This window comes from Quercus robur, chromosome 9 (assembly GCF_932294415.1).
Source record: "Quercus robur chromosome 9, dhQueRobu3.1, whole genome shotgun sequence".
Lineage (NCBI taxonomy): Eukaryota > Viridiplantae > Streptophyta > Magnoliopsida > Fagales > Fagaceae > Quercus > Quercus robur.
In genome coordinates, this window is record NC_065542.1 from 12,969,256 (window position 1) to 12,994,648 (window position 25,393).

Here is a 25,393-nt window from a genome sequence, read left to right on the forward strand (position 1 = left end):
CTATTTTGCACTTCGTGGGATAGAATCTTTCAGTTGCCACTAGAGATTGTTGACTTATTGGTGAATGATGATCCTGAAACCTGTTTACTTTGTAGAACAGCTTCTCTGATTTTGTATTTTTAGTTTGTATAATATTTTTGAAGTTCTAGCTTTCAGATGTTGAGATAACCAGTTCACGAGTAGAAAGTATGTCACAGGCTCACAGTATGTATTTACAGATCAAAATGTCTTAGGAAGAATTTTTCACTAATCATGTCCATGCAATCTCATTAAGCCATTCTTTCTTGAAGTTGTTTCAGACATAAATGATAAATTTACATCCACATACCGGGGGGAAAAAGCGAAGAAAGTGAGGGAAAAAATTTCCAAGCTTCTATGAGTACTTCCTACCACATCTTCTTTCAAAAAATTCCCAGAATAAAGCAACAAAAATTGTTTTGCAGTGGCCATAACAGTGTTATCTTCTCCAGATACACTCCAAGATTGGTCACCCAACAGGACAGAGAAAACAAAGACAACATAACATGCCTTTGGCTTCATCATTGCAACTATCCAGGAAGGCCAGGCAGCATAAATTCAATGTGTGCCAACACTATATCTTGGATTACACTCCAAGTGACATCACAACTTTCAACTTTTCTAGCAGCCTTTTGTTCAGATGAATAAAACAGAAACACCAGAAAGCTCGTAGCAACCTTAAGTCCCTAACAACTTGTAAGAAATGAGCATATCAATGAATATGAATGTCACACCTCTGGCTGGTTAAGAAGAAATGTTGGCTTCAATTTCGAGTTCTTCAGAATTTGTTTCGGATTCCTCATAAAATTCATTTGGAGTCTGGTCAGTATGCCTAATTACATCCTTGCTAGGATCATTAGCTTCAATATCGAGTTCATCTGAACTTGTGTCAGCTTCCTCATGCATATCATTGGAAGTCTGGTAAGTCTCCTCATGCTTACCTGCATCTTTATTAGAACCATCAATTGGAGTCTGGTCAGTATGCCTAATTACATCCTTGCTAGGATCATTAGCTTCAATATCGAGTTCATCTGAACTTGTGTCAGCTTCCTCATGCATATCATTGGAAGTCTGGTAAGTCTCCTCATGCTTACCTGCATCTTTATTAGAACCATCAATTGGAGTCTGGTCAGTATGCCTAATTACATCCTTGCTAGGATCATTAGCTTCAATATCGAGTTCATCTGAACTTGTGTCAGTTTCCTCATGCATATCATTGGAAGTCTGGTAAGTCTCCTCATGCTTACCTGCATCTTTATTAGAACCATCAATTGCTCGAAGATCCTTAGCTCGAATTTTAACACGTTTTCCTTTGATGTATCGATATTCCCATTTTGGTGGGGGATATTTCTTCTTCAGTTTCTTGTATTTGTCCATCATACCCAGCTCCTTGAAGACATTCCCAACCATTGTAACAATTGGAACAGTTGGTCGGATACCAAGCTCTTCCATGTCAGCAAATATCTACAGTAGAAAATATGCATATTACAAACTACTCTTGTGCTATACACAAGAATTTCAGAATCAAAATAACAAAAGGGAAAATGATGTTTGGTGCTGTTAAAACACTATATTGATCAGGTATTTATTTTTAAAAAAACACCATATCGATCAGTAGTAGGAAATAAAACAAGAAGACTGAAATTGGCATAACAAATACAGAGATGCAGTTAATTAGACTCTAAAAAAGATGAAAAGGTAGCTTGCTGAATCAGCGATCATAGGATAATGTAATAGTTTTGACAGATTACTGATCAAATACAGTGAAGATACATGCCTATTATCAAATAGTTTAGATGTTCCAATGGTAAAACTTCTTGATGGATATGTATATAGACTTTTGAACTATGAAATCTAGCACTTGTACATAGAAAGAAAATTGTACACAAGTTTGGAGTTCATTTTCTAAGATTCATTTGACTATCAAGTTAAGTAAACATATGGTGTTAACCTGAGAAAAAATTGGAAGATAGATCTTATGGGATTGACACTAATGACAATATGATCTTTTAATAGTGAATCCATACTCACACTGTAAGCATGTCTATAATATGAAGGTTGTAACACATACCATATGATTGGAGCACATGATATAAAACAATGGATATTAAAAAGAGATGGCATAGCATTACCTCAAACATCTTCTCATGAATGCCCCTTTTATGGTAAATAGAAATCATTTTATCAAAGAAAACTCGAGGTGTGCTGTCTAAGTTCTCTGTAAATATTTTTGTCCAAAGCTCTTCAACCTCATCAAGTCTCTCATCCTCTGCTAAGGCATTTAGTAATGTGAAATAGCTTCCCATTGTTCTTCCTTGTCCTTTGCTCAACATCCACTTCGTCACCTACAACCCATATTTAATTGGCTTGATATGATAATTGGAAACCATTAATTAGAAGAAGAAAGAAAAAGTCTGCCAAAATTTTAAAAAAAAACCTGAATTATTCTCTTCCATTCTCTTTGATCCTCAAGAGTCTTCAATGCCTTCTTCACCGTAATTAAAGGGAACTCTAAATCCCAGGCAATGAAGGAATCAAGAGCCCCATAAACTTCCTCTTTGACATTTGACAATTTATTAATCTACATAGAAACATAGACCTATAATGACCATCTCAAGAGAGTGAAATGGTACAATAAATATATTTGTCCACAAAGTGTCCTTAAAATGCTGAAACAATTAGCACTGCCAAATGGGCAAGTCAACATTTTTCTATAGAACAAACTCACATATGCTGTATAAACCAAATTAGGAAAAATAAAACGCAATGCCTACACATTCAACGAGCTTTGCAGACTTGGAAATAGTTCCAATTCTCTGTCTTGTTTTCCAAACTCGAGGATATCTTGGTCTTGGACCTTTTGCAGCACATACCTGAATTTTTTTTTTTTCCCCAACATTTTTGTATGTTAAAAATAATATTATCTAAGTTTGATTGCCAAGAAATAACAGATAGCATAAAAAAAAAAATTCCCATGTAAAATAGAGACTCAATTTGTATCACTAAAAGATTGCTATAGTTGGAAACATGTCATGATATATACAGCTTTTTTTCACATATAAACATAACATGGCTGCAATTCTAATCGAAGAAACTTACCACGACACTGCTCGAAGTCCTGCCTATTTTAATGGATTCCAGTCTTTTTATTATGAATGGCGGAGAGTATGTCAATGTAAGCATCCTGATAAACCATAAAAGATAGGTTGTAAAATCCAAAAGTTCACTTAAAATTGAGCCAGCATAGAGCAAGTTCACCAAAATATCAGGTATTATTTTCTTGCTTTTCAAAGCTAAATTAAACCAAACAAAAACTTCGCTTTGAAAAGCAAGAAAATTTAAGCACAGATATATTCAAAAGCAATAAGATTGAAACCCAGCAGTTTCGCTTGAATGCGAATCTCTCAACTTAAGAAAAGACCAATATTCTCAGCTCTAGATAACAAACTCTTTTTTTTGTAAAGCTTCGAAATATAATTTATTTTCATATTTAATTTTTCTCCACAAAATATTTGAAAATTTTACACAAAGAGCCACAGAGAGAGAGAGAGAGAGAGTTACCGGGTCGAAGTGGAGAAGAGCGAGTTGGTGGTTGAGTCCTCGGAGAGAGGTGTGCGTTGCTGGAAGATATTTTCTTTGCCTCTGTAAAGAATTTTCTCTCAGTTTCTACACATCCAAACAGAGAGAAATAATATCTTTCCTTTTTTTGTCTCACTGATAAAAAGCGGTGCGTTTTGATGAATAGAGAATAACAATAAGTCATAACGGTATAATTCTCTGAGAGGCACAAAAAATAAGACAAGCACCACGCTACCACGGTGTAATCTAAGTAAAAGTACATGTTTTTTCGTCCTTTCGTTAAATTTCCAAGGACAGTCAAGTAATTAAGCAAATTTAAACTGTACACTAACCACTCATATATCAACACGTGTCCATTTTAAAAGTTTTCACCTACTCTCGTCTCAGAAAATCATTACCACATGCCTCATCCTCACAAAACAAGTTCCTTTAGACTCAGAAGAAGCAAATGCTTGTGGATCTCACACTTCGACAGAAAGAGAGAAAAGAGAAACGATGATGATGATCGAATCAGCCATGGCCGTACGATTCCCCGCCGGCGCAAATGTCTGCTCCTCCACCGCCTTACCCTGTAACTCTCTCTCTTTCTCTCACTTTTTCTCGCATTTTCTCGGTTGCCAAAAGGAGGATAGCGTATTGGTATTTGTATATATATATTTTTTTGAACAATTTGTTTCTTTAATTGTAGATTGTCGTTCAATGTGGAGCTCGGAGGATGTGAACGGAGTCCACGTCACCTCTTACCGGCTTTCTCACCCTGGCGGCGGTTTCGATTCTCCGTGGTAGTTAAGCTAAACTTGAATTTATAGAGCTTTTAGTATCTTTGAAGTTATTTTGAAACAATTTAGAATATAAGGAAGGAAATGAATGCATTTTCAAGTTTTCAACTAAGCTATTAGGAGTTGTAGATGTTAGAATGAAGCAGTAATGTGTGTTAGGATTGATATACAGGAATAGAAATCGACGATTAAGAGGTGGTTACATGACGAGAAGAAATGCTCTTGTAAAGAACAATAGAATTCGAGCAACTGCAGAGCATTTGGGCTCGACTCGGGACCCTAAAAAGCAGAATGGGGGGTCACAGTACCATCCGTATGAAGACATTGCTGAGTTGACACCGGAGAATCGTGGAGACGCTAGGCTTACAGCTGCAGAAAGTAGTAGGACAATTATTGAGGTATTACATCGCGATTACTTTGTTGATCAGTTGAAACAACTTTCAAAAATGACTTGTAGTGCAAATATATGTTGTTTTAACTATGTAGCCAATGAGCTCTGGCTCAATTAGTACTTCCTCTTGTCGCAAGAATAAGTAGACAGTGAGGTTGTGGATTCAAAACCCATTAGGTGTGCGTTTGGCTTTAAATTAAAAAGCCAACTTATTTTATTATTTAGCTTTTTTTTTTTGTTCTATTCATGGGCTCCTGCACTTTTTAATACTATTTATGAGTCTTATTGTACTATTTAATTTTTACTTTTATCTATAGCACTTTTAACAAAAAATTTTCAAACCCTAGGCGTGCGTTTGGATTGGGATTATAAATGAAAATTATTTCACTATTCAGCTTATTTTTGCTACTATTCATGGGTCTCACTACATTTTTAGTACTATTTATGGGTCTTCCTGTACTATTTCAACTAATTTTTACTTTTATCTACCGTACTTTCAGCAATAATTTTTCAGTTTCAGCAAAATAAGCGGTATCCAAATATATTTGTATGACCATATAAGCTAGAGCTCTATAGCAAGCATTTATGTTAACGATGGTTGTGAAATTATTTTGAGCAGAAAGGTTTGCAAGTCTCATATCTGAAGGAGTGGGGGGTAGCTGATATAAATTTTTAGAAATAGAAATCCTGTCCCGATTCACCATAGATGTCAATCATCAATGATGTTTGGAATATCTATATAGAAAATCACATAAGAGAAGGAAAGTGATGATATTTGCCAAAGTTCAGCTCTTTTGTACTAGATTATCGTCCAGCTTTAAGCAATGTCCATCTTGAGGTGAGTTGTAATAGCAACTATTACCTTCCTCTTTTCCTAGAGAAGGTTAGGTAAAAGAAGCAAAGAATTGGTAATAACTATCCATGACCAAACATCTGAAGTAAGACTTTCATAGTATTTCTTGTGGTTGCATCCTGGTGTTCTGACAATTCTGGAATTTGAATTGCCGTTCTTTCTAATTTCCAGCCAGTTTTGCATAACTATTAATATTGCCCATAGTGTGTCACATTCAGGTAAACAGCAAAGCGACACTTACATTTTCCAGTATGATCAATGGCGAAGTTCATGAGAATATCATCTTGCCTGAGTTGCCTTACGTTACTGATGAACATGGAAGTAAGCCAAGAATTTGATGTTTGCCATTGACATAATTACACATTATAATTGGGCTTGACATCCTCATCTTAAAACTGCCAATGTGCTCTGGTGTTGCAGATATCTACTTTCAAGTGAACAATGATGACAACAGTGCTTTCCAATCCCTAACTTCAGATAACAACTTTGTGGTATGGAATGTGTCCTGGAAAACATGCACATATATTTGCATGAATATATGATTTGATACAAGTATGAAAATGGTTTTCCTATTATAGATGTAACAAAACTTACTATTGCAGACGCATGGTTTTCTTAATTTTTCCTTAGTTGCTCTCTTTCTCTCTCTGTCTCTCTATTTCTGTGTGTGCCTGTGTGTGCATGCGTTTGCATGTTTGAGTGCATGTGCATGTGTGTTGTGCATGCATTGACGTGTTTTGCTCACTCATTTGACAACACTGTTGACAATCTGTCGTGCTCCTGTGCGCAATTAAGAATAGATATAACTTGTCCATTGTGTGCAATAAAGACTTAAAACCCAATAACTTGGGTTGGATATTTCTTAATATTCTTATCATAATTGTGCCATCTAAATTATTTTGCTAGTTGAAATATAGATGATCATGTTTTTGTACATTCCTTTGACTATATACTGTTGACATCAATCGCCTCCTTTGAGGAGTTAATTCATTGGTCTTTGTTGCATATGGCCAAACATTTTGATGATACTCACAAATCTTGTCCACCATCTTGAGGAGTTAATTCATAGGTCTTCTTCTTTTTCCTTTTTTCTTTTTATTTTTATTTTTAAAAAACTTCTTTTATCTATAAGTATTGCTGCTGCACTTCACATTCCTCACCATATGATAAGAAACAATAGCTCAATTGAACATTTCTTGTTTAGAGCTTGTTCCGGGCTTATGTGTTTTAACATAAAATGCAGCAAGTCATTATAGGCTTGGATACTATGGAAATGCTCAGTGACATGGAGTTATCAGATCCATTAGAAATTGATTTTGGAATTGAGGAAATTGAAGATGAGGATAGTGATACTGAAGATGAGGATGATGAGGATACCGTTGAAGATGAAGATTATGATACGGTCTGATTATATTCTTTTTTGCTTTGACGAATTGTTCACATTATGTTTAGCTTCTCAATTGTGAGAATTTTTGCTCTCAAAAAATACTCCATCATATATTAGATCATTCTTTGCAGGACTGGGTTTCTGTTCATGATGATGAAGACGACCAGTATGATTCTGATGAGACACTCGCAGACTGGGCAAAGTTGGAGACTATGCGTTCTTCTCATCCAATGCATTTTGCCAGTAAGCTGACTGAGGTAACATTTCATTGTAAATTTTTTATTTGTGATGGGTTAATGTGCAAGCGCTCTGGAAGGATACAATTGAATTGAGTTCCTCCCTTGCCCCACACCCCCCCAATCACAGCTGATCAATATGCAGAATTGCTACACTGGGTTTTAAATACCCACTTTTAGTGTATATGAATCATAATGTTGCCATTTTAACATGGCCCATGGACATAGCTGGTCTTGTAAACTTATTTTTAATTGGTTAGGTTGCTTCAGATGATCCTATAGACTGGATGGAGGAGCCTTCAGCTAGTCTTGCTATCCAAGGCCTTCTAAGACCTGCCTTTATTGAAGAACAATCTGTCATTCAAAAACATCTATCTGACCATCAGTCCAGTAATGCTGACATAAATCAGGCTGGGAAAATTGTAGAAGACAAACCAGAAGATCTTGGTATGATTAATGGTTACAGAACTGAATCTGGATCATCTGAAGATGGTTCAAACCAGGCTGAGGAACCTGAGAAGGATGAAATCCCTGTGAATGGGACTACATTTTACAGGTTGGAGATGATTAGAATTCAGCTGTTCTCCTCACATGGACATCCGGTATGTTTAATGGGTTTTTAGGTGTGTTTTGACATTGTGTGGTTGCTGGTAAATTTCTTTATAGATTGAAACATGTCAATGATGTCATCCTTGACATGCATTGGAAAACACAATTTGTTTGATCTTGGTTACTTGTTTAAATGCTTAGCAACAAATATAATTGGTGGTAGATTATCATATTAAGCTTATTTAAGTAATTACAGAGGGACTGAGCAACAAATACAATGTGGGTGGAATTATCATATTAAGCTTGTTTAAGTAATCACAGAGGCAATTTGTTTAAGCAAGTCCCCTCCATGCTACACACAATCTGATCAGGAGAAGTCCTAGATTCATGCACTGTATAGTCCGTATTGTCACTATTACCACTACTATTGCTAAGACCATTTTAATTAAAAGAATTTCAACAGAATACCTTAATTGAATAACAACATTCTCCTCTGCAGTGCCTTAAATACAGAATGTTTTGGTTTGTGGCCGCTCATACCCTAAAAACTAAAAAAGAAAAAGAAAAAGAAAAGTAGTTTATTGATTGGGAGACATCTTTTCATGTGAACAAGTTGGCTTAAATTATCAATGTCTTCATGGTTTACTTATAAAAATACTAACAAGTGAGCATATGGAGATTAAAATAAAATTATTTAAGCACATATAAAGGACCTAAATAGGTATGCGTTTTATTTGTCAACTGTGAAATAGTAATTTCTGTAACATGAATGCATCATGACATGACAATTCATATGTTTTATGCACCTCTCTGTGCTTGTTAAAAATTCAAATTTTATTTTCAATAAAATTATTCTTTTGTTACTCCTCCACAGACTGTTGTTGAGGTAGAAGACTTCGTGAAAGCTCAACCTGATGCTATTGCACACTCAGCAGCCAAAATTATATCTCGTCTAAAAGCTGGTGGAGAAAAGACCATACAGGCCCTCAAATCTCTTTGTTGGAGATGTAAGGGCATTCAAGTGGAGGTAACTTATAAAAAAATTTGTAATTTGAGTTCCTGGGACATTTATATGTGGCCAAATGATCTGTGCAAGTACATGATGTGCAACTGGTCCATTTTTTAAGAACTTTAAAACACAATGGCATCCAAAATGTTGATTAGGTATGATAGGGAAAGGCCAATTGAATAGTTGGTTCACATTATTGAATCTGTTCATGATCATATGAGTGAGAGAAACAATACTACCATGTGTGAAAAATCCTTTCTCCAGCCGCCTTTGACGCATATTTCATGTATGCTGCGATCTTATGTGTATGTGTTGAGGTTTTTTAGACGCTGCTGTAGATAATTACTCCTCATTGCAATCGTTACAGGAGGCAGCACTTATTGGTGTAGATTCCCTTGGGTTTGACTTAAAGGTTTGTTCAGGAACACAAGTACAAACATTGCGGTTTGCATTTCATACACGGGTATGGCAGTTATCCTTCAGCTAGAAGTTAAATCTTATATATATATGTATGAATAAGTGTGTGTGTGTGTGTGTGTGTGTGTGTTTGTGAATGTACATATCTGCATATGTGCATTTTTTATTCATGCTGATCCTTTTCACCTCCAACCACCACCTTATCCTTGTCATTGAGGGCTTTTTGATGTCTGGTTCACTGAATCACAGTTTGAGTTCTTGAAATTTACTTTTATATATATATATATATAATAAAATAAAAAAATTCTTGAAATTTCAGCCAGAATATAGTGCACTACCTTGTTCAATTGATCCTAAAGATATTTCAGAAGTATTCAATCAAGATTGCATTATAGTGTTCTTCTAAAGTAGTCAACACTCCTTGAAATAATTGGTATCTTCTCCTTTTTTTTGGAAGTGGAGGTAAAATGTTCAATCACTTAGTAGTGCGCTAGTTGTATTTAGCTATTAGTAAGTTAAAGGTATTCTTTCTTGTATTTTGTGAGTTAACTAGTTTAGGTGGACTGCAACAATAACCAGTCAAAATTCACACCGTTAGGATTGCTGTCTCATGTCTAACAACAATCCATGTCATATTCTTGCACTGTTGCCTCTGTCTATACATGGTCATATCTTTTTGGTTTAGTTGCGAATTCCTCCTATATATATATTTCTATCTTTCTTTCTTTCTTTTTTCCTTTTTTTTTTTTTTTTTTTTTGGGAACTATCTTTGATGTACAAACGTATCCTAGTTAGAAAGTAATCTTCTATTGCCAATAAGCCTTTGCTTTAACCAACTTATCTTTGCAGGCCCCTTCAGAGTACAGTGCTGAGAGACAGCTTAATGATCTACTATTCCCTAGGATCCACCACAAGCCACAAATGATGAAACAAACACCAAAATGAGTGCTAATATTGACAAATAGCATATTCCAGTTTAATTCTGGATGGTTTTTGTACTCTCTTGGTCAAGATTTGAATGGAAAAGGTCAAGGGTGACAGAAAAAGAAAAAATCCATAGACAGTCACCAGATTATGTAATTGTTATTTGCAACTAATGTTACAGAAATTCAAATTTTTTATCAAGCATCTCTACTATTACTCATCCATACTTGCTCTATTACTCGGGCTATTTAGTTTCTATGGGAGCATCATTGCTTGCTTTCTCATGAGCTTTTCTAATTTCTATCATGTGTACTGTTTATTTTATCATCATGCCCATCACATCAGTATTTTTCTTTAACCAATTTGTCTCGCTAGAAAAAATTAGCTAAACATTATCCCAAGTTCAGAAATGTTGAATTTTGAAACTTATGGTTTTGGGATAATCGGTAATTTATCAAAAACTTCTTTGTTTGAAACTCTCTTTTCACTATTAATATAGTCAAGCAATAATGAAGAGAGTTTGCAGATTGTAATATTGATGAGCAACTTGTTTGAGTTGAACTTACAGCAGTGTGATAGAACCATCTTAGGAATCAAGTGATAGAATAATATGAACTTAATAAATTCTGTGTCTTTTCCTATAAAAACAGAATGAATGATCACCAAAGCATAAGTCCAACCGAAATTTGCAGATGTCTCTCTAAAAAGGTGCAAAATCGTGTATTAACTGTACTGTAGTTTAGCATATCTTTGTCTAAGAGGTTTAGTCTACATGACAAAGTAGGGCGTGGATTAATATCACAAAGACTTGTGCAAATGGTATAACATAGGCATAGAAATTAGACAGAATAGAAATGTTAAAATTATTAAAAAAACAAAATGTGCTAGAAAGACACATAGAAATGTTACAATTAACAAAATCAAAATGTGCGAGAAAGAAAACAAATTGACAAGTTACTGCTTTCCAATATAAGTTTCATAAACCAATTGTGCTGCAAGAATGTCAACAATTGCAGAGCCAACAGACTTAAATACTGTTATCTCTTCTGAACTTCTTCTGCCAACCTTTTCTCCTTTAATCAACTCTACCAAATTTCCTCCAATATCTCCCTTTTCGATTACCCTTCTCTCAAAAGCACCCACCAATTCTCCAGCTTCCACCAATGCAGCCTCATTATCCACAAACACTCTTCCTCTCCTTATTGCTTCGTCGTCACACTCCATCATCGAGTGCTTGAAGGATCCAACCAAATCCAAATGAGCCCCTGCCTTCAACCTCTCGCCCTTAACAACTGGTGTTTCCGAATTCGTTGCACAGCTCACAATATCTCCCAATCCAACAATTTCCTCCAAACACTCATTACTCTCAAAACACACCCCATCAAACCCAGCATTTTCACTCATTTCCTCGGCCAATTTTCTTGCCTTTTCTATTGTTCTGTTCCAAATGATCACCCTTCGCAAACTGGGTCTAGCCGAAAGATGTGCTTTGATCAAATGGGGTGCCATAGCACCAGCACCAATCATCACAAGCGTTTCACTGTCATTTCTAGCCAAAATCTTAGAGGCTAAGCCAGAGACACACGAGGTTCTATAAAGGGTCAACACAGTGCCATCCATGGAAGCCAAAGTTTGCCCAGTTACAGAGCTGAAGAGCACGTAACTCGCATGCACTCCCGGCAAGTTCAGCGTGGAGTTTTGAGGAAAGTAGGTGACGAGCTTGACACCTACGTAGGGGAGAGAAGGGGATGAGGACCAAGAAGGCATGAGAAGGAGAGAGGAGGATTGTGAAACGGAGTAGCTTTGGCGAATTGGGGTTTGGAGGGTGGACGAGGCTGCAGGGAGAGATGATTGCAAGTGATCTATTAGAGTTGGGTGAGAGAGGATGGCGTGCAAAGACTCAGTGGAGATGAAGATGGGAATGGTGTTCGTGTTATTGGGATTTGTATCGTTTTTGTTGGGATTTTCATTGTTGAGTGGATTGGGTACGGAAGCCATTGATGAGAGCTGGGTAGGTTTTGGTTTGGGTGAGAGAGGAGGAACTTACTGAGGGAGACGAAGACTAGGCTGTCTGTATTGTCATGTACAGAGGTCGGAAAAAAAAAAAACAAAAGGATAATTTAGACAAAGAACGAGTCTTGTTAGTCTTGAGAGTTATATATATGGAGGGGATAAAAATATGAATTATATTTTAGACTTAGACTTCAAATTTTAGAATTGGTTTATTCTCAAAAAATAAAAATAAAGACTTTAGAATTGGTTTAAAATTAAACTTGTATTTTTAGAAGTTTCAAATTAAACCCATATCTTTAAATACAATTCAATTCAAATAATAAATTCATTACAGATGAAGTTGTTAATGGGATAATGAAGTCATGGACTCATGGTAAATGGGAATATGGTTTGAATTAAACATTTCTAAAACTTAGCAACCAAAAAAATAAAAATAAAAAGAATTAAACATTTCTAAGAGTATTAGAAGGCTTTAGGACCACATAAGAGATTCCAACAAGTTTAATTCTTAGAAGGCTTTAGGTTGAGTGGCCAAATTTATTTATGTTGGGGGTTCGGAATATCCAACAATGGGAGGTCTCAAAGGTGGTGTTGCAGCTTCTGAAGGAGAGGACCATGAATCCTAGACTACTTCCCTTATAACTCTCCTCTGATCAAAGTGATTCAGTGAACGTGACCTTTCTTAGCAAAAGCTGAGCAAGATTTCGTTCTTCTTGGGATCTGTTTTTCCTTACCACTTTCGTGACACTCTCCCCAATTTTTCCCAACCCCCAACCCCCTTCCCATTGATCTTTCTTTATAGACTTCCCTTAGTGAGATCGTTATAATGAGATGGTGGTTTCACTTTCTTATGTTGATGAGTCCCTCTGTACTATATTCCTATCTAGGTAGGACCCACTATTCATGACTAAAATGACTCTCTTAGAACTTGCACCAAGCACCAATAATTGCTCGGCTAGTAGATTTTCTCAAGGCATTATTCCTGGACCTCAATATATTAGAAGCTATTTGGTTAGGGCCAGGAGCTCGAACCAGGCCCATCTAGAGAGTGGGCTAGGTGCTTGGTTAGTAAGCAGCGCAAGATGGGCCCATTTAGGATACATGTCATAAGTACAGTGCAAGCCAAATAGCCGTGGACCGTACAACATCTTTTGATTAATTATCAAATTATATCCCAAAATTTAAAAACAAGATCTTGTTTAAACCTATATCCTTAAGCTTACCCAAGAAGAAGAAAGATTGTAGTAAAAGCTAAAAGACATGTATTTCCCAAGGGGAAAAAATAAATAAATAAACAATGTATTTCATATGGAACCTAATATAAGAATGGGGCCACTTAGTCATTTTAGGACTTGAGCATGGTCCTTTGATTAGCTGAGTGCGATCTAACTTTGCTGGAAAATCGTAATTATCAACTGCATAACTAACCTTCTAACTTGTGGCATCAAATCAAAGACTCCATTCAACTTGAGCTTGCCTTCTTATGTATTAAAGTATAAGAATGTTAGTTAAGCAAATGTTTAAAAGATACCATTTTGTTCTCATAGCCAGTTGTAAAAATTTTTATTTAAAAAAATATCTTCCAAATATACGTATATACAATCATTTCGCAAGAACCAATATAATTTCCAAATATTGATAATGTATGCGGATTACATTTTTGCTTTTCCCCATAACAATCAGATTCCAAGCGAAATGATCTACAAACCGATTCTTCCATGCAAGATCACCAGATAGTAGAATACCAACGTGGCTTGCAATTTAAATGGTAATGCAGCACTTGTTCTAGTTGAGTTGCCAGAAGTCGCTAAAATCTTTTGTTCAAGAGAGAATGCATCTGCATTGGTATACAATATGGCCAGAATGTTTATCAACCAACTGCCCTAACCTGCACAGTTGAAATGGTTCAATTCGGCCTGGGATGCAGTACTTACTATAGCTACCCACCATTCCTCATCTTCATCGTTATATATATAATTTAGTTATCCGAGTAGTAGAACAAACATCAGAGCATTAGTTTTCAACAAACCAGTACAAAAGGACAGCACTTTCAGCATTCACCATTAAAGCATGAAATGAAAGCAATGCATAGTATATACTTTCTCAATGGAGAGTTGCACATCTTTTGCTTTTTTTGGTCTTTGTCCAGCTGATCCTGAAGATGGAATGCCAGGAGATGTAGAGGCCTCTTGGGTTGAACTCCCATGCTTCAATTTGTTCTTTCTTCTTTTTCTTTCTCTAAAAGCAAATTCTGAAACAGAAGTACCAACAAATTTCTCACAATCATGAGAATGAGTCACCCAAGGAAATAATTGTCATAAAATCGTAGAAACTAAAATCCTTGAGGGCTCATTTGGACTGAGAGGGAGTGAAGGGGAGTAGAGTAAAGTTGGCCGAAAATATGCTAATTTTTGGCCAACTCTACTTTGCTTCCCTCCACTCCCACTTCCTTTCCCTCAATCCGAATGGACCATAAGGATATTGAATTTTAGACAAAATTGTGAAGTTCGAACAGCAGCACGCGTTAAGACAACATAGCCGTGAAAATTCCAAAAGGTGCAAGGACTGGACATAAAATTTGAGTGCTTCTAGTAACTACAACTGACTTTCATTCCCAACTTATATACATCAAATTACCAATACATATCAACCACTTCAAGTCAGTATATAAGGCTAATCACAGCATACTAATATAAATGTCATATGTACATACATAAATACATACACTCGCGTGAGCACACACCCATATATAATGCCCAATTGACACCAACATAGAGAAATCCAACATAATGAACTTTATCTCCGCTAATTAAAATCAATGTCCTCCAACCCTAAACCTTAGAAACATAATAATTTCCCCAACCCTAGCATTGAAGCCACAGTGTGACTCAGAAATTACAATCGTCCTTAAATCTTATAAATTACAATCATTCTTGAAATCAAATAATTAAGAACCTTGTAACTTGTAAGTAATCAATGATAAACACTCAATTTTGTGAGACAAAGATAGATCAAACCCCTAATCTAGCATTGCAAGTGAACAGAGCGAATGAAAACAACAAATAAAACTAACTTAACACACTGTTTGGTTGGCGAGAAAGTGTTGGAAAACGATAAATGTGAAAATTTGTTATGTTTTCTCAGACGAGAGAGAGAGAGAGAGAGAGAGAGAGAGAGAGAGAGAGAGAGAGAGAGAGAGAGAGCTTATGGGGAGGAGAGACGCCGCACTTGAAGCACTCGAACAATCGATCAACGTCGACGTCGTCCATGCTCTTAGCTGATATTTTCTATTTTTTCCCGAATGAGTGCTTTTTGCCTTCTTTCAGAAAGCGGGAATTTTTACTTTTTTGAAATGTAATAAAATGGTGCAATTGATAGTGCAATTTAAGTTTCTTTATTTATTGGTGACACGTAGCAAAAAGATGGACACATGCCCATAGTTGTCTGCTACGTGGCATTTGAGAAGTGACATGCACTTGTTTACCACGTGGTGTTGGGGATGTGTAATTGTTTTTTGCATTAAGAATGAGACACATGTCATCATTTTGTGTATCCACCAATTTAGGGATCTAATTTTTTTTATTGGTGACACATAGCAAAATGATTGACACGTGTCAATAGTTGTTTTCCATGTGATGTTTAAGAAGTGACATATACCAATAGTTGTCTACTATGTGGCGTTTGAGATGTGTAATTGATTTTTACATTGAAAATGAGACATGTATCACTATTTTGCGTATCAACCATTTTGAGGGATCTAACTTTTATAATATACTAGTATTATAATATACAAGGATGGTGTTAAAGGTAGTGGGCCCCATATTGGTTTTGTTCTTATTATGGGCCATGTGACTTGGATAGGGCCCACATAAAGTTGGCCATGGTGATGTGATGGTGAGTCATTATTGATGGTGTATCTTACTCAACAGCACAGATACTAGGAGGACATTCAATGTGAAAGAAAGTGAAAGAGAGTAGTACTGCACGAAATAGAAATTTGTTAGGTGAAATAAATTACTCTAACCGTCCCACTTTGTTTGTCCTCTATTTCATTTTGAAATATCCCAAAATATTGTCCTGTTTCTAAAAATAAAAGTAATTAATTTACTAATGTTCCTATTATACCCCTATTAATTTACTAATTCAATTTTTTGATAAATTTATTTAAGGGTAGTTTTGAAAACTTATACATTTTTAAAAGGTAGACAAGATAATAAACGATGTTCCTTAAAATATTTGACTTTTCAAACAGGACAAATAAAGTGGGACGAAAGGAGTAATTCTTTTGATATATCATTCAATTTTTTAGATAAGAGAGGGATGGGTTTCATGTCATTGTTGGGTAAAGTGTCTATATTTTATGTAACCATTGAATTTTGGTGTAAACCTGAGATTTCACAGTATGGAAGGCTGCCTATAAATAGACCTCATTCCGAAGAGATTGATCAGATATTTGCTTTAAGAAAAAAAAATGAGGTTCATTGTTTTGTTTCTCTTCTCTCTCTCTCTCTCTCTCTATTTGTCCCTGCTTCTTTTGCTTTTGATTACTTCCAACTTGTCCTACAGTGGCCACCAACCTATTACAATGGCCAATCACACTGCACAATCCCGTCTCCTATAAACTTCACTATACATGGTCTGTGGCCAAGTGACTCCACCAAAAACCAGAAGATAATTTGCCCTGTAGGCACTCTAGACATTAACTTGGTAAGTTTTTAGATAAACTCTTGCATATTTATGTGCTTGTATAAGTGTATTGCTTACACTACAAGAAAAATGACTTAATACAACAAAAAAAGTCGTTGCAATAACAACTAATGTCGTTGTAATAGGTGTTATTGCAATGACAAAAAAGTTGATGCAGGCCGTTGTAATAAACTCTGAGGTAATAGATTTATGCAACACTAGATTTTCGTTGCAATAAATTCCATATATTGCAACGATTTACTTTGAAAATCTCGTTGCAATAGAGTTTTTTTTTTTTTTTTTTTTTAATTATTATTATTATTAAAAAAAAGCAATAGGTTTATGCAACACTAGATTTTCGTTACAATAAATTTCATATATTGCAACGATTTATATATTGCAACGATTTACTTTGAAAATCACGTTGCAATAGGTTATTTTTTTATTAAATTTTTTTTAATTAAAAATAAATAAATCATTTTTTAAATAATAATTTTTTATTAACCTGTTTTGCAATTCAAAAACAATATTTAGGTACTATACTAACAAATTAAAGATATGCATAAAATGAGAAAAATTCGAAATACTTCATTTCAATACATATGTCAAAAAACACAAATATATACACAACTTGTTGAATTTATATTCAAATACATAGTTTCAAAAAGTTGGCCATGGTGATGTGATGGTGAGTCATTATTGATGGTGTATCTTACTCACCAGCACACATACTAGGAGGACATTCAATGTGAAAGAAAGTGAAAGAGGGTAGTATTGCACGAAATAGAAATTTGTTAGGCGAAATAAATTACTCCCATCGTCCCACTATGTTTGTCATCTATTCCATTTTGAAATATTTCAAAATATTGTCCTGTTTCTAAAAATAAAAGTCATTAATTTACTAATGTTCCTATTTTACCCCTATTAATTTACTAATTCAATTTTTTGATAAATTTATTTAAGGGTAGTTTTGGAAACTTATACATTTTTAAAAGATAGACAAGACAATAAATGATGTTCCTTTAAAATATTTGACTTTTCAAACAGGACAAATAAATTGGGACGGAGGGAGTAATTCTTTTGATATATCATTCAATTTTTTAGATAAGGGAGGGATGGGTTTCATGTCATTGTTGGGTAAAGTGTCTATATTTTATGTAACCACCGAATTTTGGTGCTCAAATATTATTGAATTTTTTTTTTTTTTGGTGATTTTGTCTAGTGTGTTGATCTTTTTGATGTCATGTTCTGTCCATTTATAATTCCACACATGAATAAAGAAAGCGTAATAAGAAGGTACTGGAAAATTAACAACAATAAATATTAGAGTAAGGATAATATAAACAATCACTGTGTATGTGAGAGGTGGAAGATGATTATTGAAAGTAACAAATGAGCGATGATAGTATGAAATTATATTCCCCCAGTTGAATTTTTTTGTCTTTTTTTTTTTTTTTTCCTACATAAGTTTTATTTTATTTTATTATTATTATTATTATTTTTTTTTTAAAGAAACATCTATAAGTTAATAGTTATAAGTTATAACGGCTAACAATGAGGGAGGAGGCTTTGTTGTTTGTATCCTAATGTCATGGAAATGCCATGAAATTTTATTAAGGAAAAGGTTTTGCTACATACTTGTATGTAGCAATTGTTGCTGCATACAGGGGTATGTGACAGCAAAAAGAAAGAGATTTGGGTCTAGGGTCTATCTGGTCATGTGCATTACACATGACCCTATCCCCTTCTTTTTGCTACCACATACCCCTGTATGCAATAAAACATTTCCCTTTTATTAATTACTTGTATAAATGATATAATTGTTGGTTGGTTTTCTTACTTTTATTAGAAGCACATTTGGATTTTTCAACCATATTGTAATGTGTCTAATCCAATATGACATAGTGTATATATATATATATATATATATATATATATATATATATAATGTAATGTAAAATTTTATTTACACAAGACTTCAAAGAAAGGAGTGGTGTTCAGTCAAAAAGAGAGAGAAAGGAGTTGTTATATAGCCTTATTATCTTATAGATTATTTTGGGATTATGGTTGTAGCCAAGCTTGAGGACTAATTTAGTAATTTTCACTAAGGAGAGAAATTCAATAAATACAATAATTATGCTGAAAAACTATTAAAATTAAAAAAAAAAAAAAAACCTCTCTCCCTTTTTATCTATTTGTCGTTCTCCATTTCATTTTCTACCCACGTTTGAAAAATGTATTGTGAAAAGAGAACTGTCTCATCCCAAAATATTTATCTTGTTTAAAAAAAAGTAACAAGACTTAACAAGCAGCAGCAAGCACCATAAGTTAGATATTCAGATAGTTTTCTTTTTTAAATATTTTTTTTTTTAAAAAAAAGGGGTAGGCCTAAACTGTCTACCTAAGGCCCTAAACCTCATGAGCCAACTGATCACCCGAAGGGCACACTCAAGGATGGTTTTGATTAACTTCTCGATTCATGTTAAGTGGCGGCTTCTGTAGTCCAATTGTGTTGGTTCGAGTGATCGATAGTGGGTTCATATCAATTGAAATTTACCTAACCCAAATTGACCTACGACTTTTTTTAAATAGAAAGAGGGTGTTTGAAGCTCTAAATATTTAACTATTCTATTGGGTATATGTATCCCTGCAACCCATCAAACCATGTATTACAAAGGAGATTGGCCCTTTGTAATCCCTTGAGGGTGGCCATAAGTTGCTGGTTAGAGATTTTGAATCCGATCGATCGAACCTTATTGATTTTATGTAATCTTAAAAACCATTACCATTAGGTCAAACCCTTTAAGGTTACCCATGACCACTCTTTGGTTGGGAGAAATCAATTGTATTTGTTTAATTCTTTTCACTTGAATTATTGAGAACTCTAACCTTTTTATGGCAAAAGTCTTGATTCTTAATAAATAGCATTCAATTTTTTCATGTCAAAGAAATTGATTAAAAATTACATGTCATAAATTCCACTAAGGTACGGCTGACTTTAGACTAAATAATTAAATTACACTAATAATGTAAATATTATATATTTTGTTTTTCTTATTATACTTTGTTTATTAATAATTTAATAGTTGAACAAAAATTAGGATTTCAAATGTCTTTATTAGAAACACAAAAAAGCACCAGTTGAGCTGTAATGTTGATTATTCTTCTAGAAATACGAGGAATTCGTGGGATCTTGTATCAACGGCATAATTTGTCTGAAATATTATGTTGAACATAATCAGATCCATGACTTCGCCTTATGGAATCCGACAATCAGAGAATTCAAGGTGCTTCCATCACTTCCTATCCACTTTCCATCTAATGTTGACTACGAAGATGTTGGATCTGCATTTGGTTATGATTCCAATTCTAATGACTTCAAGGTAATTACAATTCTCTCCTATTGGAACAATCCTGGCTACACAGTCACATATAACTGGGACCCTAACGTGATTATGCATACACATGTTGAGGTTTACACCCTAAGTACTAATTCTTGGAGACAAGTCGACTGTGATACCGTTTCTCATATCAATTTTCCTGGTCGATTTCGTGAAATATACTTGAATGGAGTTTATCATTGGTCTGGTATGGCCCCTGGTATTGCAAAGGATTACTATGTCATTGTATCCTTCGACATGAGAAATGAGGTGTTTGGAATTTTAAGCATGCCGAATTAAATACACCCCCCCCCCCCCCCACACACACAATATATATATATATATATATATATATATATATATGTGCTTAACGGGTACCGTGCGGTGCCCGTTAACACAACCCTATATATATATCAGAATGTGTAAACCTCCTTAGTCTGAAGAGATTGATATATTTGCTTTAAGAAAAAAAATGAGGTTCATTGTTTTGTTTCTCTTCTCTCTCTCTATTTGTCCCTGCTTCTTTTGCTTTTGATTACTTCCAACTCGTCCTACAGTGGCCACCAACCTATTGCAATGGCCTATCACATTGCACAATCCCGTCTCCTATAAACTTCACCATACATGGTCTGTGGCCAAGTGACTCCACTAAAAACCAGAAGATAATTTGCCCTGTAGGCACTCTAGACATTAACTTGGTAAGTTTTTAGATAAACTCTTGCATATTTATGTGCTTGTATAAGTGTATTGCTTACGCTACAAGAAAAAGGACTTAATACAACAAAAAAAGTCATTGCAATAACAACTAATGTCATTGTAATAGGTGTTATTGCAACGACAAAAAAATTGATGCAAGCCGTTGTAATAAACTCCAAGGTAATAGGTTTACGCAACACTAGATTTTCGTTGCAATAAATTCCATATATTGCAACGATTTACTTTGAAAATCTCGTTGCAATAGGTTTTAGATAAACTCTTGCATATTTATGTGCTTGTATAAGTGTATTGATTATTTGTACTAAAAAAAAATCATTATTGAACATTTGTGATTTGATATGAGTATTGCAGATCACACCATTGATGAGCGAGTTGCAACGTGAGTGGCCTAATTTGAATGGGGATGATAAACGGTTTTGGAGCCATGAATGGGAGGCGCACGGAATGTGCTCTGAGAAACTGTTAGATACATTCTCGTATTTTAAGACCACCCTAGAACTAAAAAACTCGGTAGATCTGCTCCGTTATTTGGCCGAATCAAACATTACACCATCAAAAGTAAATATCTCTGCAACAATTACGAGCAAAACTGGATTTAAACCACGCTCGTGGTGCAATAAAGCAAACATACTTCTGGAAATCAGCATCTGCGTTGACAATTTAGCACAGAATTTCATTGATTGTCCACAAACTTTGTTTCTTTATAGGAATAAACTTTGCCCAACTAGTACTAATGGCGTGTTTATCCCACTTTAAAAGAAGGTTGCTGTTACAGAACAGGTCCTGTTGTTCTGTCGTAGTACTGTGATGTTTTATGCTTGTTTCTTGCTTTAAAGAAAATACTTCACTACATCAATTCAAAGCAAATTTTGAAGATGTCTCTCGACTCTTTAAAGATTTATTTAAATAGTTTTGATCAACAAGTAATCCTATTTACAAGTGAAACTTAATTGATGGGCTCCATGAACATTTATTCACCATGCCTTCTTTGGCTAAGCTTGAATTAATGGGTTAGGTTAATTAATTAAGATTTTGTCGTGTACAGACCAACCCACAACTTGATGTGAAAATGTGTAAACCTGAGATTTAACAATATGGAAGGCTGCCTATAAATAGACCTCAGTCCGAAGAGATTGATCAGATATTTGCTTTAAGAAAAAAAAAATGTAGTTCATTGTTTTGTTTCTCCTCTCTCTCTATTTGTCCCTGCTTCTTTTGCTTTTGATTACTTCCAACTTGTCCTACATTGGCCACCAACCTATTGCAATGGCCTATCACATTGCACAATCCCGTCTCCTATAAACTTCACCATACATGGTCTGTGGCCAAGTGACTCCACCAAAAACCAGAAGATAATTTGCCCTGTAGGCACTCTAGACATTAACTTGGTAAGTTTTTAGATAAACTCTTGCATATTTATGTGCTTGTATAAGTGTATTGCTTACACTACAAGAAAAAGGACTGAATACAACAAAAAAAAGTCGTTGCAATAACAACTAATGTCGTTGTAATAGGTGTTATTGCAACGACAAAAAAGTTGATGCAAGCCGTTGCATTAAACTCCGAGGTAATAGATTTATGCAACACTAGATTTTCGTTGCAATAAATTCCATATATTGCAACGATTTACGTTGAAAATCTTGTTGCAATAAGTTTTTTTATTTTTATTTTTTATTTATTTTTTTATTATTAAAAAAAAGTAATAGGTTTATGCAACACTAGATTTACATGCATAATTGGTGGTCCTCTGTATCAACTTGAATCTAACAAGTAATAATAGTTATTGGACAATCTATATGTTAAAAAGGATCGCCAATTATGCATGTAAATCATATATAATGACCGATGATTAAAGCTCTAAAATTCTAAGCAGTTGGTTTTTCCAAGTGAAAATTGACGAGAAAGACCATAGTGAAAATTATCTTCGCTGGTGATTGGGACAAAACTAGTTTTTTTCCATATTGTGGAGTGTGGATTGAGTTCAAGCCAGCCCATAAAAATATTAAAACGTACTCCATCATCCATGCATGAACCCAAAAAAGAATTAAGAATTATCTTTTAGATAAAATCATTTGAATACGCACATATGAAATCATCCCTTACATTAGTTATGGGTTCACAGAAACAGGATTAGCTAGGTTTTTGCTTTTTTTAAGACAATTTTTCTGTTTCTAAGAAAAAAAAAAGGACAATTTTTCTTAGTTCCAAGGAAAAGGACCTGTGATAATTTTAGTCTCCTTAACTAGTTGAACTAATGCTTAGAATTATCTGGATATTTAATTATAATTTTGAAAAGTTATATCTCAGTGTAGCATGGCTAGATCAAATGCAAAACTCACAAAACTCTGGTCACTCCTACGTACGCTGTGGTTTTCAAAGTCCAATTTAAATTGCTCACCACCTACCTTGTAAATTAAAACTCAACAAGTTTATCAAGTCCAAAGTGTAACTTCATCGTACAATTTAAAGCCACAAAAATCAGAAGTGAAAATTCTATTCAGAAAGTTCATCTTGTGCAAGCTCAAGTCAAATCATGTAATTTAATTCAAAGATTTGCTTTTAAATTAAAGATATGACTTCAAGCAAATGCCAAATTGCCAACCAGTGTTCATAATCCATCTCTGATGCGTCCAATACAAACAAAATCGTATTTGTGCAAACAAAATTGCCAACATGTTGAAATTTGAAAACAGTTCGAAGTGTTAGTCAAGCAATATAATAAATAATAACTAATTCTAATGTTTTACATAACACACAAACTGTTAAGGTAACTTTTTTTTTTTTTTTAATAAGTAGGTACCCTCTTCATATATTATTTAATAATACTCAATTTATCTAGATAAAACAATATTTTTTAACAAAAGTATGAAATTTAGTTGGTCATATCATTAAGTTCTCAATAACCCTCGTTCACCTCTGCATGCATCCCAAATATTGTTTTTTGCAAATTGCATTCACCCAAAGAAATATCTTCACATTTAAATTTGAATAGGACACAAAGCTCATAGTCCACATGGACCACATCCAGGCATCTTGTGAGATTTCTGGAATCATCATAATTATACTTGTACATATGTAACCAAGCAGTGCCATTGCAGTTCGCATAGAGTTGATGCAGGGAAGACAAAAATGTTGTTACAAATAATAAGCTAATAGCTACAAAATGGGAGATGTTGGGTAAACACGTGGGAATGAAGTGTCACGTTAAATAAAAACGACAAGAGAGATTGGTTAATATAACATAGTTAGACTCAAATTCATAAACTTAAGTCTTTTGGGTCAGTTGGTGTCTATATATGTTATATTAACTATTCAATTGGAGTCTCTTCAAAATGTGGCCCCCATTTCCTATGGGACATGGACGTGCAGGTCTGGTTCCCATGGATGAGCTAGTTCCCTTGCACTTGCCACTCTAGCAGCAACCTTTAGCAGGGGTGTAAGCAAGAAGTTTTGTTTGTGGGGGCCAAAGTAAAACTATCATATTGATTTGTAATTCAAGAAAAACTCAAACCCATGACATACATATATACATACATGTCTTTGTGCATTAGTTTTAAAAGAAAAAAAATCTTAAACCCAAAGTAAGTCATAACTCGTATATAATATGCAAGATTGTTGTTATTTTATTATTAGTGTAATTTTTATCAACACTTAAAAATACTAACAACCTAAACACCCGATCAAGCATCGTAAGGTCAATTTTTATCAAGTGTTTCTCTAATTCTTATGAAAAATCATAAATCCATAACATTTGTAGAAATTAAATATCAATATATAACAAACTAGACTATATTTACAATTACAATAAATTCTATTCATAGAAATTAAATATAATTAAATCACCATAAGAAACCATAAAATAAATAGAATTTAAATTCAACTAAATTAGATAACTATAGTAAAAAAAAAAAAATCATAAATCATAAGATAAGTAAATAGAAATTAAACTAAAATAGCACTGAAAACAAAGAAGAAAGAGAAAGAAGAGGAATTTTTTGTAGCGTTGAATGGACTGTGAAAGAGAATGAATGATACGAGAACTGAAAATTAAAAAAAAAAGAAAAAAGAAAAAAAAAGGGTAGTGTTTGTCACTCACACTTTGATACATATACACTATTTATACACATTTTTTAATTAAAATAATAACTTAATAAGTTGAAGATAAATCAAGTTTTAAAAACACATATTCAACTTACAATTTTAGTTTAAAAAGTAAAAGGCGTGCAATAATGTGTGTAACAGGATGTATGTGTAACAATTTTTATAAAGGAAGTAAAAGTAAGAAGTGGCATAGAGCTATAGAGGGGGCAGATATCACGTAGGACGGTAGACTTTGGCATAAAATAAACTTTCTTGAAATTTGTCTATTTTATAATGCCCTTACACACTTTTTTATTTACAAAACTACATTTTGTTTTTAGGTTAAGAGTTGGGAATATTTACAAAACTACATTT

General features: G+C 34.3%; 3 protein-coding genes across 10 annotated transcripts in view; 1 reads left to right on the forward strand and 2 right to left on the reverse strand.

Moving 5' to 3' along the window:
* Nucleotides 1-239: 239 nt before the first annotated feature.
* Nucleotides 240-3,756, reverse strand: LOC126699141 (pentatricopeptide repeat-containing protein At4g21190). 3 transcript variants are annotated; one of them, XM_050396777.1, is made up of 7 exons: nucleotides 3,580-3,756; nucleotides 3,118-3,202; nucleotides 2,793-2,891; nucleotides 2,456-2,599; nucleotides 2,151-2,363; nucleotides 1,266-1,482; nucleotides 240-965 (listed from the first exon to the last, which is right to left on the reverse strand). In XM_050396777.1, the coding sequence occupies exons 2-7, from the start codon at nucleotides 3,199-3,201 to the stop codon at nucleotides 763-765; spliced, it is 960 nt and encodes a 319-aa protein (XP_050252734.1). In that variant the 5' UTR covers nucleotide 3,202; nucleotides 3,580-3,756; the 3' UTR covers nucleotides 240-762. The 3 variants fall into 3 exon arrangements, with proteins under 3 accessions (XP_050252734.1, XP_050252732.1, XP_050252731.1); XM_050396775.1 differs by having other exon boundaries at nucleotides 240-1,118; XM_050396774.1 differs by having other exon boundaries at nucleotides 240-1,482; nucleotides 3,580-3,755.
* A 245-nt stretch (nucleotides 3,757-4,001) lies between these two features.
* Nucleotides 4,002-25,393, forward strand: part of LOC126700484 (uncharacterized protein At3g49140-like) — a 35,942-nt gene continuing 14,550 nt past the window's right edge. For 2 of the 6 annotated variants that reach the window (XM_050398654.1, XM_050398655.1), the window contains exons 1-9: nucleotides 4,002-4,168; nucleotides 4,286-4,379; nucleotides 4,549-4,774; nucleotides 5,839-5,941; nucleotides 6,041-6,111; nucleotides 6,864-7,022; nucleotides 7,139-7,264; nucleotides 7,504-7,845; nucleotides 8,667-8,703. In XM_050398654.1, the coding sequence (XP_050254611.1) occupies nucleotides 4,093-4,168; nucleotides 4,286-4,379; nucleotides 4,549-4,774; nucleotides 5,839-5,941; nucleotides 6,041-6,111; nucleotides 6,864-7,022; nucleotides 7,139-7,264; nucleotides 7,504-7,845; nucleotides 8,667-8,703 (1,234 nt within the window). In that variant the 5' untranslated portion in view covers nucleotides 4,002-4,092. Of the gene's footprint in view, nucleotides 4,169-4,285; nucleotides 4,380-4,548; nucleotides 4,775-5,838; nucleotides 5,942-6,040; nucleotides 6,112-6,863; nucleotides 7,023-7,138; nucleotides 7,265-7,503; nucleotides 7,846-8,666; nucleotides 8,820-9,168; nucleotides 9,265-10,067; nucleotides 10,365-25,393 lie in introns of those variants that run through there. The other 4 variants (XR_007647195.1, XM_050398650.1, XM_050398651.1 and 1 more) reach the window with 4 other exon arrangements.
* Nucleotides 10,982-25,393, reverse strand: part of LOC126700486 (protein SAR DEFICIENT 4-like) — a 30,866-nt gene continuing 16,454 nt past the window's right edge. The window contains exon 2 of the mRNA XM_050398657.1: nucleotides 10,982-12,157. Coding sequence (XP_050254614.1) covers nucleotides 11,097-12,140 — 1,044 coding nt within the window. The 5' untranslated portion in view covers nucleotides 12,141-12,157 and the 3' untranslated portion in view covers nucleotides 10,982-11,096. The remainder of the gene's footprint in view (nucleotides 12,158-25,393) is intronic.

Excerpts from the sequence above, each read along its gene's own strand:
- LOC126699141 (XM_050396774.1), bottom strand. The coding sequence starts at position 3,201 with ATGCTTACATTGACATACTCTCCGCCATTCATAATAAAAAGACTGGAA. Across the intron at positions 2,364-2,455 it reads AATGGAAGAGAATAATTCAG|GTGACGAAGTGGATGTTGAG; the intron begins GTTTTTTTTTAA and ends TATGGGTTGTAG. Across the intron at positions 1,483-2,150 it reads TTCATGAGAAGATGTTTGAG|ATATTTGCTGACATGGAAGA; the intron begins GTAATGCTATGC and ends TTTCTACTGTAG.